Here is a 15,166-nt window from a genome sequence, read left to right as displayed (position 1 = left end):
AAGCCAGCAACTGATAGCGGTGTTTAGAAACAAAATAAGAAGGATCCAGGTCTGTATTGATGCCAACGGTGGTCACTTTCAACATTGTTTATAATTGTCATTCATATTTACCTCCTGTATTCTATATTGAAACATGTCTGTTAATAAATATATAAGTGCACAGTGACTTTCCGAACACCCTGTAGTAACGGAATCGATGGATGTCAAAGGGCCGTATTTCCTTGCTGTAGTGATTTCATGATTTATATAATTTAATAAACGTTATATTATTCAGGGTTTTAATTTTAACATTATTTATGACGTAATATGAAGCTATAGATATGACTTTTTTATTGAATGTTATTCTACTAAACTTTTGGCTCTCCATTGGTGAATTGTCTGCGCGCGTGCCAAGTTTGTCCAATCAGATATCGGTTTAGTTTCCTCAGCAGTAGAGAACGAGTCTGAAGGGATGACAACACCATCTGACAGACCACATGTGTGTAGTGCACCATAGCGTTAGGTCAGTAAGTACGAAACGTCAGAGCTGGTTGTTTGTATTATAAAGTGTGACGCTTACAAAGGACGCCAAAGAGCATTAACTTTCTAGAAACTTCTGTTGCATTCTCATTTGAATCATATTGCCAAAACACTCAACCCAGGACAAGTGACGGATGTAATCTTCGAGGTAGCTAATAATTATACATGACACTTAGACACAAGAGCTGGTGGGAAAACACCTTCGTTTACGAACCATGTAAGTTACAAACATTCATTGTGTTAGCCCTTGTTATAAGATATCTAACTATCATAGACACTTGCATGCCTTTTTGTAATTATACCGCCCATATAAGCAGACAACTGTAGGGTTGTTATTTATAAATTAGCCCTGTACGTCTCACACCTCCATCAAGTAAATAATAAAGATAACACTTCACTGTATGCCTGCATCAAGTAAATCATGAAAAGCACACTTCCCTGTCTCCCTGCATCAAGTAAATCGTAAAAAAGCACACTTCCCTGTCTGCCTGCATCAAGTAAATCATAAAAAGCACACTTCCCTGTCTCCCTGCATCAAGTAAATCGTAAAAAAGCACACTTCCCTGTTTGCCTGCATCAAGTAACGCACGAAGAGCACACTTACCTGATAGATATTAATTTGAAAGGTTTATTTTATTTACGTTTGTGTCGAAAGAAGACAACTGAGTGGTTAAACAGATTCATTCATTATGTTGTAATCGTAGTTTTGGTGAGCGGAATATACTTCAACTTAATTGTTTGTTATGCTACATAGATGGGAGGACTGAATTAGAGAGGTAGTTTTGATAACCTTTGTACTCTCTACCGGCCAATAACAATGAGAAATATGAAACAAAAGCAATGCAGAAAAGGGCAAAGCGAAATATTTCAAAATATGACTTTTTTATGTGATATTTTTGCTGTTTATCTTGTATTTTTATCGTATGTTAATAAACTTTATAACAGTACAAAACACGTAGAAGAAGATAAAGAAGACAGCTCTCCTCTCTTGTGGACATGATACAGTTTCCAAACTCTTGTGGAAGTTATGTCCAAATCTCTTTGTTCTGAGATAAATGGTGAGCTTTTTAGGTTTGTCTCACACTTTCTTTAAAAAATCCACACCAAGGTCTATCTGCGCACAGTCGCCCCAAATTTAAACTTAACAGACTAGATGTAATGCTTAGAACCATTAGCTACCAACGGAAACTCTTGGGCTACCTACTTTCATCTGATCGATTAATGGTAACTACTCTTGTAGCATTTCCTCTGCTTTATACAGCAACGGTTTGGTTCTGGTTTGTTTGGAATTTCGCGCAAAACTACACGAGGTCTGTCTGCGCTAGCCGTCCCTAATTTAGCAGTGTAAGACTAGAAGGAAGGCAGCTAGTCATCACCACCCCTGCCAACTCTTGGGTTACTCTTTTACTAACGAATAGTGGAATTGACCGTCACATATAACGCCCCCACTGCTAAAAGGGCGAGCATGTATGGTACAACGGGGATTCGAACCCATGCCCCCTCGGATTACGAGTTGAGTGCCTCAACCATCTGGTCATGCCAGGCTACAGCAACGGAACGTAAGCCATGAATCCTCAGGCTCGGATTCACATCCCGGCCACGCTATTAAGTCACGCCCTACCCAAGCTGTTTACGTTGGTTTTGTTGCTGTACAGTGTAACAAATGTTTGTACTATAGAAGCGGTATTGTAATTCATGACTAAAGTATTATTATGTTGTGACCCCACTCTGGTCATGAAAATCCGACCTCACTATTCGTCGCACCAAAGTTTGAAACATTATATCCCAGAAGGCGCTGATTGGTAGAAATAAACTTCTTGACTCTAATTTTTAGAATCTTTTTTTCAAATTTGAAATCCATAAAGTATGAAAAACGATACAGCTTTATATAGCAGTAATGGTTTTAGAGGTTTCAGCGTTTCCATATTCCCCAGAATCAGTATCATACACTTTGCTTTCTTATAATCTAATTTCAATTTGACCTCTCAGGGTCATTGTCCTTCTCATTACTCGTCTTTCAGCATCATTTCTTCATTTCTAATTAACATAATTTGCTTTAATTGAACATAAATCCAAAAGTAAGCAGCATCTACAAACGCCACACATGAACCAGTCTTCTTTATTTCTATGTTTATGTTTCTGGTAAGATATTTTACAGATTTCACTTACAAGTATATTTTTTCAATTACAAGAAGGTATTTTAGATAATATTATTGGATTACGGTTATGTCTCTCTGGCATCTCCAATTTCTTTCTTCGAATCTGAAATTTTCCCTCTAAATGTGGGTGGGTTTTTCGCGACCGGGAGTCTTAATTAAACACGTACATAGGAATCTCGTTGAAGCTGCTTATATAGCGAGATTTTAGTAATAATCTTGGGATTATTTTAAAGAATAGTATTGAAAATAGTTTTAATTTGATGTAAACACGTGTCTTTACTGCTGTTCTTCCAAAGATTACATCCACGTGCATTAGTATGTAAGGTGTGTTTCATGTAAACTAATTAGTTTTTATATTTTTTACTGTGAAATACTGAGCATTATTTGTAACAATATCTACAAAACGATATTTAATAATCTGTAACTGTAGGCTATCTGTCTAACAATATCTACAAGACGATATTTAATAATCTGTAACTGTTGGCTGTCTGTCTAACAATATCTACAAAACGATATTTAATAATCTGTACCTGTGGGCTGTCTGTCTAACAATATCTACAAAACGATATTTAATAATCTGTAACTGTAGGTTGTCTGTCTAGCAATATCTGCAAAACGATATTTAATAATCTGTACCTGTAGATTGTCTGTCTAAGAATATCTACAAAACGATATTTAATAATCTGTACCTATAAAATGTCTGTCTAACAATATCTACAAAACGATATTTAATAATCAAAACGATATTTAATAATCTGTAACTGTAGATATTTAATAATCTGTTGTCTGTCTGTCTAACAATATCTACAAAACGATATTTAATAATCTGTAACTGTAGGTTGTCTGTAGGTTGTCTGTCTAACAATATCTACAAAACGATATTTAATAATCTGTAACTGTAGGCTGTCTGTCTAACAATATCTACAAAACGATATTTAATAATCTGTAACTGTGGGCTGTCTGTCTAACAATATCTACAAAACGATATTTAATAATCTCTACCTGTAAGTTGTCTGTGTAATATTGAAATATTACGTGATATATTTTTCGTTTAGCATCTGTTTTTGAAATTTATCCATTCCAAATGGTTAAATCAGTTAGTTATATTAAATAAACAGGAAGCATTAGCTTTCTTGTTTAACATGCACGTCAGTATGTAATTTAATGTCGGTGCCCAGTGTTAGTATGTCGTAATATAATTTTGGTGAATCGACCTTGGTTCTGTTATCACGTGAAGTTACAACTTGAACACGTCGAATAGAGTGTTGTTTGTTGTTTGCAAGAACTTGCTTTGTTTACACAAAAATATCTCTGTTGTTGTAGAGACGTATTCACAATGTGATGACTTTAGTTGTAGTAGAGTCGTTCTCTCAAATTGGTGGTGTTTATTTATACTTTATAGTGGAACCTCTTGCACCCAACGAGACCATTTGGAAATTCCGAAAATTGTTCTCTGAATTTCAGCGTTCTTTGAAAAATCTACACAGAAGGCGAGGTGTGTTGTTCCACCCAAGTACCCTGTTTTGAATGTATATGTGGTTAGGACTGTTCTTAGAAACGAAACTTTTAATATACTCAAGTTAATATGGTTTGTGTCAGTTAGTGTTATGGAAGTGTTACATTCTGTGGTGTGTCATTTGGTGTTATGGAAGTATTGCATTGTGTAGTGTGTCATTTGGTGTTATGGAAGTCATACATTCTGTAGTGTGTTATTTGGTGTTATGGAAGTCGTACATTCTGTGGTTTGTGTCGGTTAGTGTTATGGAAGTCTTACCTTTTATAGTGTGTCATTTGGTGTTATGGGAGTCGTACATTCTATGGTTTGTGTCGGTTAGTGTTATGGATCTTACATTCTGTGGTTTGTGTCAGTTAGTGTTGTGGATTTTACATTCCGTGGTGTGTCATTTGGTGTTATGGATCTATATATATTGGTGTTGTGGAATTCGTACTTTCTAGGGTGTGTCATTTGTTGTTATGGAAGTCGTACATTCTGTAGTGTGTCATTTGTTGTTATGGAAGTCTTACATCATGTTGTGTGTCATTTGTTGTTATGGAAGTCGTACATTCTACAGTGCGTCATTTGTTGTTATGGAAGTCGTACATTCTGTAGTGTACCATTTGTTGTTATGGAAGTCGTACATTCTATGGTGTGTCATTTGGTGTTATGGAAGTCTTACCTTCTATAGTGTGTTATTTGGTGTTGTGGAAGTCGTACTTTCTATGGTGTGTCATTTGTTGTTATGGAAGTCTTACATTATGTTGTGTGTCATTTGGTGTTATGGAAGTCTTACATTCTATAATGTGTCATTTGTTGTTATGGAAGTCGTACATTCTATAGTGCGTCATTTGTTGTTATGGAAGTCGTACATTCTGTAGTGTAACATTTGTTGTTATGGAAGTCGTACATTCTATATATATGGTGCGTCATTTGGTGTTATGGAAGTCTTACCTTCTATAGTGTGTTATTTGGTGTTGTGGAAGTCGTACTTTCTATTGTGTGTCATTTGGTGTTATGGAAGTCGTACATTCTATGGTGTGTCAGTTGGTCTTGTGGGACTCTTATTTCACAACAGCAGTAAACAATAAAAGCACTTTCTGTGTTTCAGACTTTAGGGGATGGGTAACTATTAAAACATAAACTAAGAACAGCCATATTTCATACACGTGTAGAAGTTTTGTAATGATAGGGGAAAACTGAATTATTCGAGGTAAAAGTACAAGTCATGGGCTCATGGCCCCAGATTAATCCCGACATGACTTGTGTACGGAACGTATCTCTGATCGCAGACTCTTTTCGGTGTGACGTCAGAATGGAAAGTACCACATCTGAGTTATATACTCATTTGTATAAAACCCCCATCAAACATTACGAGAAGTTAAATCGTACTAAACCTGAATCCTCCAATACGGATATAAAACTTTTGTAGCTGTAAACAGAAATAATAAAAATAGGGGATCTTCTGTGTTGTGTAAACCAGAGCCTGTCTTGAGCAGTATTTGCTTTACAAAGTTTACATAAAGTGTGAAAACATGATACATATTGATAGGTACGGATAAAAGATGAAAACTTCGATGATTTCTACACATCTGTTCATCTTCTGAGGAGAAGTCATCCTCCACAGATAACTGGTATCCTCTGTCTGTTTTAACAAAGGATTTACCGTCACAATTCCCAAGCATAGATTTGCCCTGATTTTTTTACTTGTTTTTCACAGGCGTCTTTCCGGCTTTCCTATTCGATCCTAACTAGCTTGACGTCATAATGATGTGGATGATGTCGTAACACACACGTAACACCATGTCTGATCTGCTCCGGGGAACTTCTCTCCTCGACACGCTGTTATATAACAGAATGTCTTCCAGTGGCACAGCGATATGTCTGCGGAATTATAACGCAAAGAACCGGGTTTCGATACCCATATTGGGCAGAGCGTAGATAACACATTGTATAGTTTTGTGCTTAACTACAAAGAAACATCCAATAGAAATAATTCCGAAGATTAGGAGCTATTTACTCGTGTATTAGCGATTAAATTTAATTAAACGTTGGAGTGTTATGGGAGAAAAAGTTGAAATGGGCTTGTAATTCATGAAAGTTGAAGAAATCCAGCACGATCCACTGACACTTGGTGTTTAAATATCTTGATTTTTCTGTGTTTTTTTGTTTAAAAAAGTTGTTGGGTTGGTAACGAAATCTTCCATCTTCTAGTTTCTTTTTGCCTTCCTTATTTGTGTTTAGTAGCATAACTTGAATTACAAAGTTAAGGTATTGCATGTCGAACTGTTTAGTTAAGTTTGTAATCCACATCTTACAGAGGGAGGGCAGTTAGTCATTACCACCCACCGCCAACTCTTGGGCTACTCTTTTACTAATGTATACTGGGATCGACCGTCACATAATAACATTCTCTCGAATTGTAGGTCAAGTGCCCTAACCGCCTGGTGGTCATGTCATACTTATTCCATTGTTAAACGAACGATACATGTTTTAGGATGTCTACGTTATTCATCCCTAACTCTGAACTGATAGACTGGAGGGAAGATGGCACACACACAGACCCGTGAGTAAAAATTGTTGGGTGAATGTTTTCGGAAACGGAACAAGAAAGGTCGACACTAGGCCACGCTTGGTCTATTGTTTCGTATCTCGATTTTGTGTATACTATCACACATTTGTTTATGGTGAGTACTAGAGTTATTACCGTTAATTAGAAAGAGGAGAAATTAATATGTGGAATTCACACTTTTAACAAATGTTATTAGCTTGTGTAAACTCCACAGTGCAGACACTCCCCTAGTCTACTAACAACACGCCACCTGCAGGTAAATTATGACTTCATTTTCCGTAATGAGATGGAGAAAAGCTATTTCGGTGATGTCGGATTATGCCTTGATGAAGTGTGGTGAGAAAGAAAAGCTTGATGGGTTTTACTAATAACTGTCACATGATGTATTATGATAATAGGTGTGACGCTGAATAAAACCTTACAATTCTCAAAAAAGGCTTAACTTCCGAGAACGTTCGGACTTGGAGATTAATCGGTCGAAAAACCGAACACGTGTATTATATGTTGTATGGAGACGCGATTAGGTGTATTATATATTGTACGAAAAACTGAACATGTGTAATATATGTTTTACGGAGATTCGAACATGTGTAGTATATGTTGTACGGAAACCCGATTAAGTGTACTGAGATTCGAACATGTGTATTATATGTATGTTGTATGGACATCCGAATAGGTGTATTGTATGTTGTACGGACATCCGAATAGGTGTGTTATATGTTGTACGGACATCCGAATAGGTGTATTGTATTTTCTACGGAGAGCTGAACATGTGTATTACCTGTACTACTGAGATCCGAATACGTGTGTTATTTGTAGTAATTTGTTACAGTTTATTCCGTACGTCGATGAAGATCTAGTACGAATAGTAATGTCGGTATGTTTAACTAAAGAAAAATACATGTCAAGACAATAAGAAACTGGTTTCAAACCTCACGTTTTCTAAACTTGTTTAAAAGGTATTTAAAAGCTGTCTTAAAACTTTCCAAACTGAGACAGAAGTTGAAGCAGGACAGTCGTTTATTTCTGTTTGAAATCTGACAGCTACAATATGTAGTTATCTTGAACAGAACCACTGTCAAGAGCAGACAGACAAGACAGCTCTAGTTTCTACCACAGTGAATATTATTTGTCTCCAAAACGAAGGTAATTTAATACTGTAGATCATAATATGTCCAGTGTTTAAAATTTAAGTTGTACTCGTACAGAGTTTCGTGTTTTTCTTTGTAATACCTCCACGTATTAAACAATAATAGCAACTTTCAAAATACTACTAGACTAGTGCATACAGTGCGTATGAATATTTTAAAGGTTCAGCAGCTCCCCTATTAAACAACGTTTTTTTATATTTAAAATATCAGCGAAATTCTTTATAAAAATCGTCAGGCTAAAGATGAAGTCGTTTTTCACAGAAAATAATGAAACCATTAATTATTGAATATTGAAAATACAGAAACGTTGCTATACAGATCCACAGAGATTAACGGTGAATTTGGAATGTTTGTTTTGTAACACAAGATGAATGTTTAATACGTTTACGCGAGTTTTAATCTTCACGTTGGACTTGCGTGCGACATGTCTATAATTTAGGATGTAATTTTGATCTTTGAGATGTGGACTTTTACTTATTTAAAGTGTCGATTCTTGACGATTTATGTCTGCGTAGCAGTCAAGTTTTATTAAAAATATTGTTCGACGTTCAAAAACTCTTAAACTTGGAGATGTATGTTTGTATAAGAAGCAAAATATATTAGACAACTTTGTTCGATTTTCCATAAACTTAAATACACCATAGACCATCTCTTTTTTTTCTTTTTTGCAATCGTTTAACCACGTTTTATAGGGTATGTATGCCAAGCAAATATTATATGAAATATAAACAACGTATCGAGAGTTTTAATACGTTGGGTTATGGGATGAGATTCAATCGTTTCATGAAATGTATTTCTTCTCTTATAGTCTCTGGTTATTTTTTCCTATAAGGTACTCATCATATGGCCAACAAATGCCAGCATACGTTTGATTTTTTCATGTGATACTCATGGTATTGCCAAAAGCTGCTAGCATTTGTTTGATTTTCCCTATGCGATGGCCACTGTATGGTCAACATTTACTACACCTATTTAACTGCTCTCTGTATGAAATTATCATCTTTGTGATGTACAGCTGCTGGGTTCATTCGGTTGCTTGTTGTGTTGTGTCCATCCTGAGAATACGACAGTCATTAAACTTATTTATTAATTTGTCTGTGTGGGTGACTTTGTTCACTTCGTTCTTGTGTTACGTTTTGACTTTTCTGGTAAGTATAAAATAAGTGAGTTTTGAAAGAGAGTTTACTGAAAATATTTATTGTTTATCAATAATATTAAAAGAACTATTTTAACTTACGTTAATTTGTGTGTATGGCGGTATACGTGTTAAAGTTCGAATAAACTATTTAGAAACGTGATGTGATTCGATTTGTTCGCCTATAAGTAGAAGTTCCGGCATGGCCAGGTGGTTAAAGCACTTATCTCGTAATCTTAGGGTCGCGGGTTCGAATCCCTGTCACACCAAACATGCTCGGCTTCTTAGCCATGGGGGCGTTATAATGTTACGGTCAATCCCACTATTCGTTGGTAAAAGAGTAGCCCAACGGTTGGTGGTGTGTGATGATGACTAGCTGCCTTCCTTCTAGTCTTGCACTCCAAAATTGGAAACGGCTAGCGCAGATAGCCCTCGTGTAGCTCTGCGCGAAATTCAAAACAAACCAGGCCTAAGTAGAAATAAACAAAGTTTATCACGCAGTGTTTTCCATTAATTCAGTTTAGTGTGTGCTTTTCTACCTGGATAGATTATGTATCGTTATGGAAAGTTCTTCCATTGAAGTTGAAATAAAATGTCAATTATTTGTTTGTGTATTGTAATCATAAAATGTAGATTGTTTATAAATTGTTTATACGTGAAAGATTTAGCAGAAAACATATCGTCAATTTATCGTAAGTGTCCTGAAAACGGATTTCACTGAAAAGTTTGAAAAAAAATAATTCCGTGTATGGTAGCGGATACAAAATATATTACTTTAGTTTTCGTCTGCGTTCTCTCGCTGTTCGTAACGGGTACAACATAACATTGACGTATTGGAACTCGCGCGTCATGGGAATGTGGCACGTGGGCAAGCACGAGAATAAAACCAGACTAGTTTCTCTTGTCAGATTAACTTCATGCTGCAAGTTTTATAACGATATCTCAAATATTTTTTTGCTTACTAGTAGTGAGGAAATGAGTAAAGACTAAACAAGGACGGCAGTAATAGTAGTAATAAGGAAATTAGAAATAGTGAGGACTGAACAAAGACAGTAATAATAATAGCAATAAAGATATTGAAAATGGTGAGGACTAAACAGACAATAATAAATCAGAAGTTGTAAAAATTTTCAGTGTCTGTCATAGATTATTTGATTGCTGTTAATGACAGAACTATACAATGAGCTGTTTTCGCTCTTCTTACCACAGGGATCGAAACCTTATTTCCGAAAGAATTGTAATGTCAGCTGAAAGTAATTTTGTTAAGGATATCTGCTGTAAATCTAAGTTTTTTTGTTTTTTTACAGATCAAAGAGAATTGCAACGTGTTTTGTTGCTGAGAAAGAACAAAAAGACAACTGGTTTCAGTAAAGTTTTGTTTTATTTCGCACAGAGCTACTCGAGGGCTATCTGCTCTGTTTCAGTAAAGAAGAACCATCAAAAATACTTATTTTGCTTAAAAGTACGAGTGTGTTTTTCTTATACCAAAACCATATTAGCCTATCTGCTGTGTGGGAATTGAACCCTGATTTTAGCGTTGTAAATCCGAAGACTTACCGTTGACCCAAAGAATATTGAAACTCACTTACCCTTGTTGGTTTACCATTTATAGATTCAACTAGAACAATAATTTCAAATTTCTTTTTACATGGAAAGAATCCTAGGATTTTTATTTTGAGGGTTGCAGGTTTGAATCCCAGCCATACCAAACATGCTCGTCTTTTCAGCCGTTTAGGTGTTATAATGTTGCGGTCAATTCCACTATTCGTTCGTGAAAGAGTAACCCAAGAGTTGGCGGTGGGTAGTGATGACTAGCTGCCTTCCCACTAGTCTTACACTGCAAAATTAGGGACATCTAGCGCAGACAGCCCTCGTGTAGCTTTGCGCGAAATTCAAAAACCAAACCGAGAACAAACCTTTTTTTTTATGGTATTAAAAAATACTCACAAAAAGCCTCATACCAGGAAAATTCTTTAAAATCGTTGTAATGGTGAAATCAGCTTAAATAACAGATTTCCGTGGGACTTATTCCACTGTATGAACATTTGAGAGAATCAACAGTAACGAGATATTCTGTTGCGGACTCCAGATAATACAATAACGTATTCATCTAATTGGAACTGTATCGTGTGACGTTCAAGCTATGGGAGGTTTGTAGCGAGATCCGGATAAGGACTTTCTTGTGCGATTTTAGAAGAATTTAAATACGGTTTATTTTTGTTGTGGAAAATATATTGGATATTTTTACGGGGATGGCTGTGTCTTTGTGAATAAACACCAGAATAATGAACGCTATTGGTGACTTTGATTTAAAAAAAAAAACAATATCTGACACACTTTTTTAAGTATAACAAATATACTGAATATTTAACAGCGTTGTTTTAAAGAAATGAATATAGAAAAGCGTTGTCTTAGACTAAATATATAGAAGCGTTGTGTTAGATCTATTAATATACAAAATCGTTGTTTTAAAAGATACAGAAATATACTGAACGTTGTCTTAAATATACTGGACATACAAAAGCGTTGTCTTAAAGATATTGAATATAGAAAAGCGTTATCTTAGAGAGACTGAATATATAGCAGCGTTGTGTTATATCTATTAATATACAAAAGCGTTGTCTTAAAAGCACTGAATATAGAAAAGCGTTGTCTTAGACTAAATATATAGAAGCGTTGTGTTAGATCTATTAATATACAAAAGCATTGTTTTAAAAATGCAGAAATATACTGAACGTTGTCTTAAATATACTGGACATACAAAAGCGTTGTCTTAAAGATATTGAATATACAAAAGCGTTGTCTTAAAGATATTGAATATATAAAAGCGTTATCTTAGAGAGACTGAATATATAGCAGCGTTGTGTTATATCTATTAATATACAAAAGCGTTGTCTTAAAAGCATTGAATATAGAAAAGCGTTGTCTTAGACTAAATATATAGAAGCGTTGTGTTAGATCTATTAATATACAAAAGCATTGTTTTAAAAATGCAGAAATATACTGAACGTTGTCTTAGATATACTGAATATAGAAAAGCGTTGTCTTAAAGACACTGAATATAGAAAGGCGTTGTCTTAGAGAGACTGAATATATAGCAGCATTGTGTTAGATCTATTAATATACAGAAACATTGCTTTACAAGATACGGAAATATACTGAACGTTGTCATAGAGAGACTGAATATATAGCAGCGTTGTTTTGAAAGATACAGAAATTTACAAAAGCGTTGTCTTAAAGGCATTAGATATAGAAAAGCGTTGTCTTAAAGGCATTGGATATAGGAAAGCGTTGTTTTAGACTAAATATATAGCAGCGTTGTGTCATATCTATTAATATACAAAAGCATTGTTTTAAAAGACATACTGAATATGTACATATATATATATATATAAATGTTGCTTGTGATTTGATAACGCAAAAACTCCTAACACTGCTAACAGTTACAAATATTAAGGTTGTAATAGATTTTTTTCGTGATTTGCAACCACATAAAATAAAACAAAGCAGTCATTCGGTGATCTTCTTTCAATCACAAATAACGCTGGTTTAATTAGACTCGCAGCGGTAGGAAAAAGACGCGTAAACCTAAATTCTTCTGGGCACGTGCAGATATAACAATACCCAAGTTATTATTATCATTTTCATATCAGGTGTTGCTGAGATTATTTTTTCATAAATATATCGCTACTGACCACATTAATAATTTCTCTGATATGACTCAGCTATAAAAGTGTGTAGTCTTGGCGTCTCTTCCAGATATGATGGTGACGTGTTGTGGTAATAAGAAGGAAGTTCTAGCACCTCACTTCCGCTCTTAATTACCCGAGGTGTCTTACGATTTAGAAATGGAAATTTCTCGAATGAAATCATGTAATAAACTTCAATCGAAATAGCCAGTAATGCGAGTGTATGTATTATCAAGAACTATAATCAACAGGAACGACCTCTATATTTATTTATTTCATGGAAAGCTTTCGTAATATATAGTGATATGCGATAGCCAGTGTTTTTATAAATGTATATCTTTGTTATTTAAGTGCAAAGCTGCACGTTATCTGTGCTGTGCTAAACTGTCTGGGAGAGTTGAAATCTAATCAGCCTCCCCATCCCTCACTTGTAAAAATCATTTAAGGGAACGTTGTGTTATATATTTTTTCTTGTTTACAAATATCAAAGTTCCACTGTATTTTTAACCTTATTGTGATGGACGGTTAATTGTTTTGTTAGAGATGTTCTTTTCTATTAGCATTTCTTAGATGTGAGACGTCTTATTTTACGTTAAAAATGTACACGTCTACACTTGTTCGATGTAGTTATTAATATATAATAGCAATTATCCCTATGTTTTCTATGATACACACGAATGTAAATGTCCTATTCTTGGTGTAGTGCGGGGCTGATGTAATCAAACCAAACTCATTCGAGCAGACAGCCCTAGACATTGTGTGCTCTGACTCAACCTGCCATGATTCCCGGGAAATGAAACAACTGCTCAAAGGTAGGTTTGAGTTTCGGTTTCTGTGTGTTTATCGTATAAGAAAAATAAAATAAGCAACAAAGTAAAATGCTGAACAACCAAATCTGCGCAAATGTTTCTTATAAGATATTTGGTCGCAGTATCTTTCCCTAACTAATCATTTTTTCTCTTTCTAAGTCCCAGAAATTTGGACCCATAGAGAAAATACATTTTGTTGTTAAAGTGTAACAAACACATTTCTAATATGAGTTGTACATATTCCAAGAACAAAAGTACTCAATTGGTATAGTATACCAAGAATTGATATGTGTATGGCTTGTTTATGGCTCGTAATTTGAATAATTAGTAATTAAGAACCGTTTCTGTATTTTTCCCAATAAGTCCGGACTTTTGAACATGGTTCTTCAGTTATTCATGGATAGGTAAATAATTATTACATAGAGATATATGAAGAAATAATTTTAATGATGTGGAATGAAGTGCTCTTATGGGACAATATCACTGTGGTCATTCAAGGTCATATAAAAGGTCACGACTTTAGGAATTTCCAGTAGTATGCATCATAACCCAAAATGTGAATGGCAAAGTTGTGTACGATAAATGAGACATTTAAAACCAAACACTGCCAAAACCCAACCTTTAATTTCACTATTCTTTTTGTTTTTATCAACAGTTATTTTTGTTTAATTATTTTGTTCCGTTACTCCCAGTGTCAGGTCAAGAACTGTATTAATTAACTGCCTGTGTACATCTCACGTTACCATGGCTACTGGAACAAGTCACCGTGTGTCCGACCAGCTGCAGCGAAAGTGGGGTTGTATGTTCAATGTTGGTTTTGTAAATTACTTATGGACGGCGCTAAGCAACTATTGCTTACAGACAAAACTAAACAGCTATTACTTACAGATAAACAGCTATTACTGATGGGCAAGGCTAAACAGATGTTAATTACGGACAAACTTAAACAGTTAATTGCTTCTGGACAAAGCTAAACAGCTGTTAAATATGGACAAAGCTAAACAGCAATTGTTTTATTTGTTTAAATTTTGTACAGTTCTTAGATGTGGACTTCGATTTTTGTAGCATTCGAGTATATAGATAACAGATATCTGTGTTTGCCTAATTTACAAGTAGTAGATGTTTGTTTTTGTCTGTTAGTTTGGCGTAGTGTACAGGAACTTTTTAAACCCAAAAACACATCAGAGGTATTTTTATTTTCCCGTCTGTATAAAGACAGAAATGTGCTACTAAGACAGGTTGCTTACATGCATTATTATCATACTATAATGGAACTATTGCTTATATGATGCTGGAAAAACATTTTTATTACACGATGTGCAACCTTCAACTTCGCGAAATATTTATCTTATGTACACATAGATTTGCTATAGCGGTTATGAGTTTCCCATTGTTTTTTTTCTGTTTCCCGTCACGGAGAATTTTATTTTTCTCTATTCTCAGGGTGAAGATATGACATCATGAATACGTCACACGCGGATCTAATACACTAGACCACGGGTAATCGGTTAGTATAAAATAATATTGACGACGTACTCTACATGGTAGTTGTTTCATTTATTCGTTGTTTAGTCACTATATGACCTGGGAGGGTCAGCTACATTTGGATTTCTTACTTCCCTACTTTCCTGTTGGTT

General features: G+C 35.1%; 1 protein-coding gene across 2 annotated transcripts in view; it reads left to right on the top strand.

Annotated features, from left to right (window-relative positions):
• Nucleotides 1-15,166, top strand: part of LOC143240702 (caskin-2-like) — a 232,415-nt gene that overhangs the window by 132,814 nt on the left and 84,435 nt on the right. For both annotated transcript variants that reach the window (XM_076483592.1, XM_076483593.1), the window contains exon 8: nt 13,424-13,532. In XM_076483592.1, the coding sequence (XP_076339707.1) occupies nt 13,424-13,532 (109 nt within the window). The remainder of the gene's footprint in view (nt 1-13,423; nt 13,533-15,166) is intronic.

This window comes from Tachypleus tridentatus, chromosome 13 (genome assembly GCF_004210375.1).
Source record: "Tachypleus tridentatus isolate NWPU-2018 chromosome 13, ASM421037v1, whole genome shotgun sequence".
NCBI lineage: Eukaryota > Metazoa > Arthropoda > Merostomata > Xiphosura > Limulidae > Tachypleus > Tachypleus tridentatus.
This window is presented reverse-complemented; position numbering and strand designations above follow the sequence as displayed.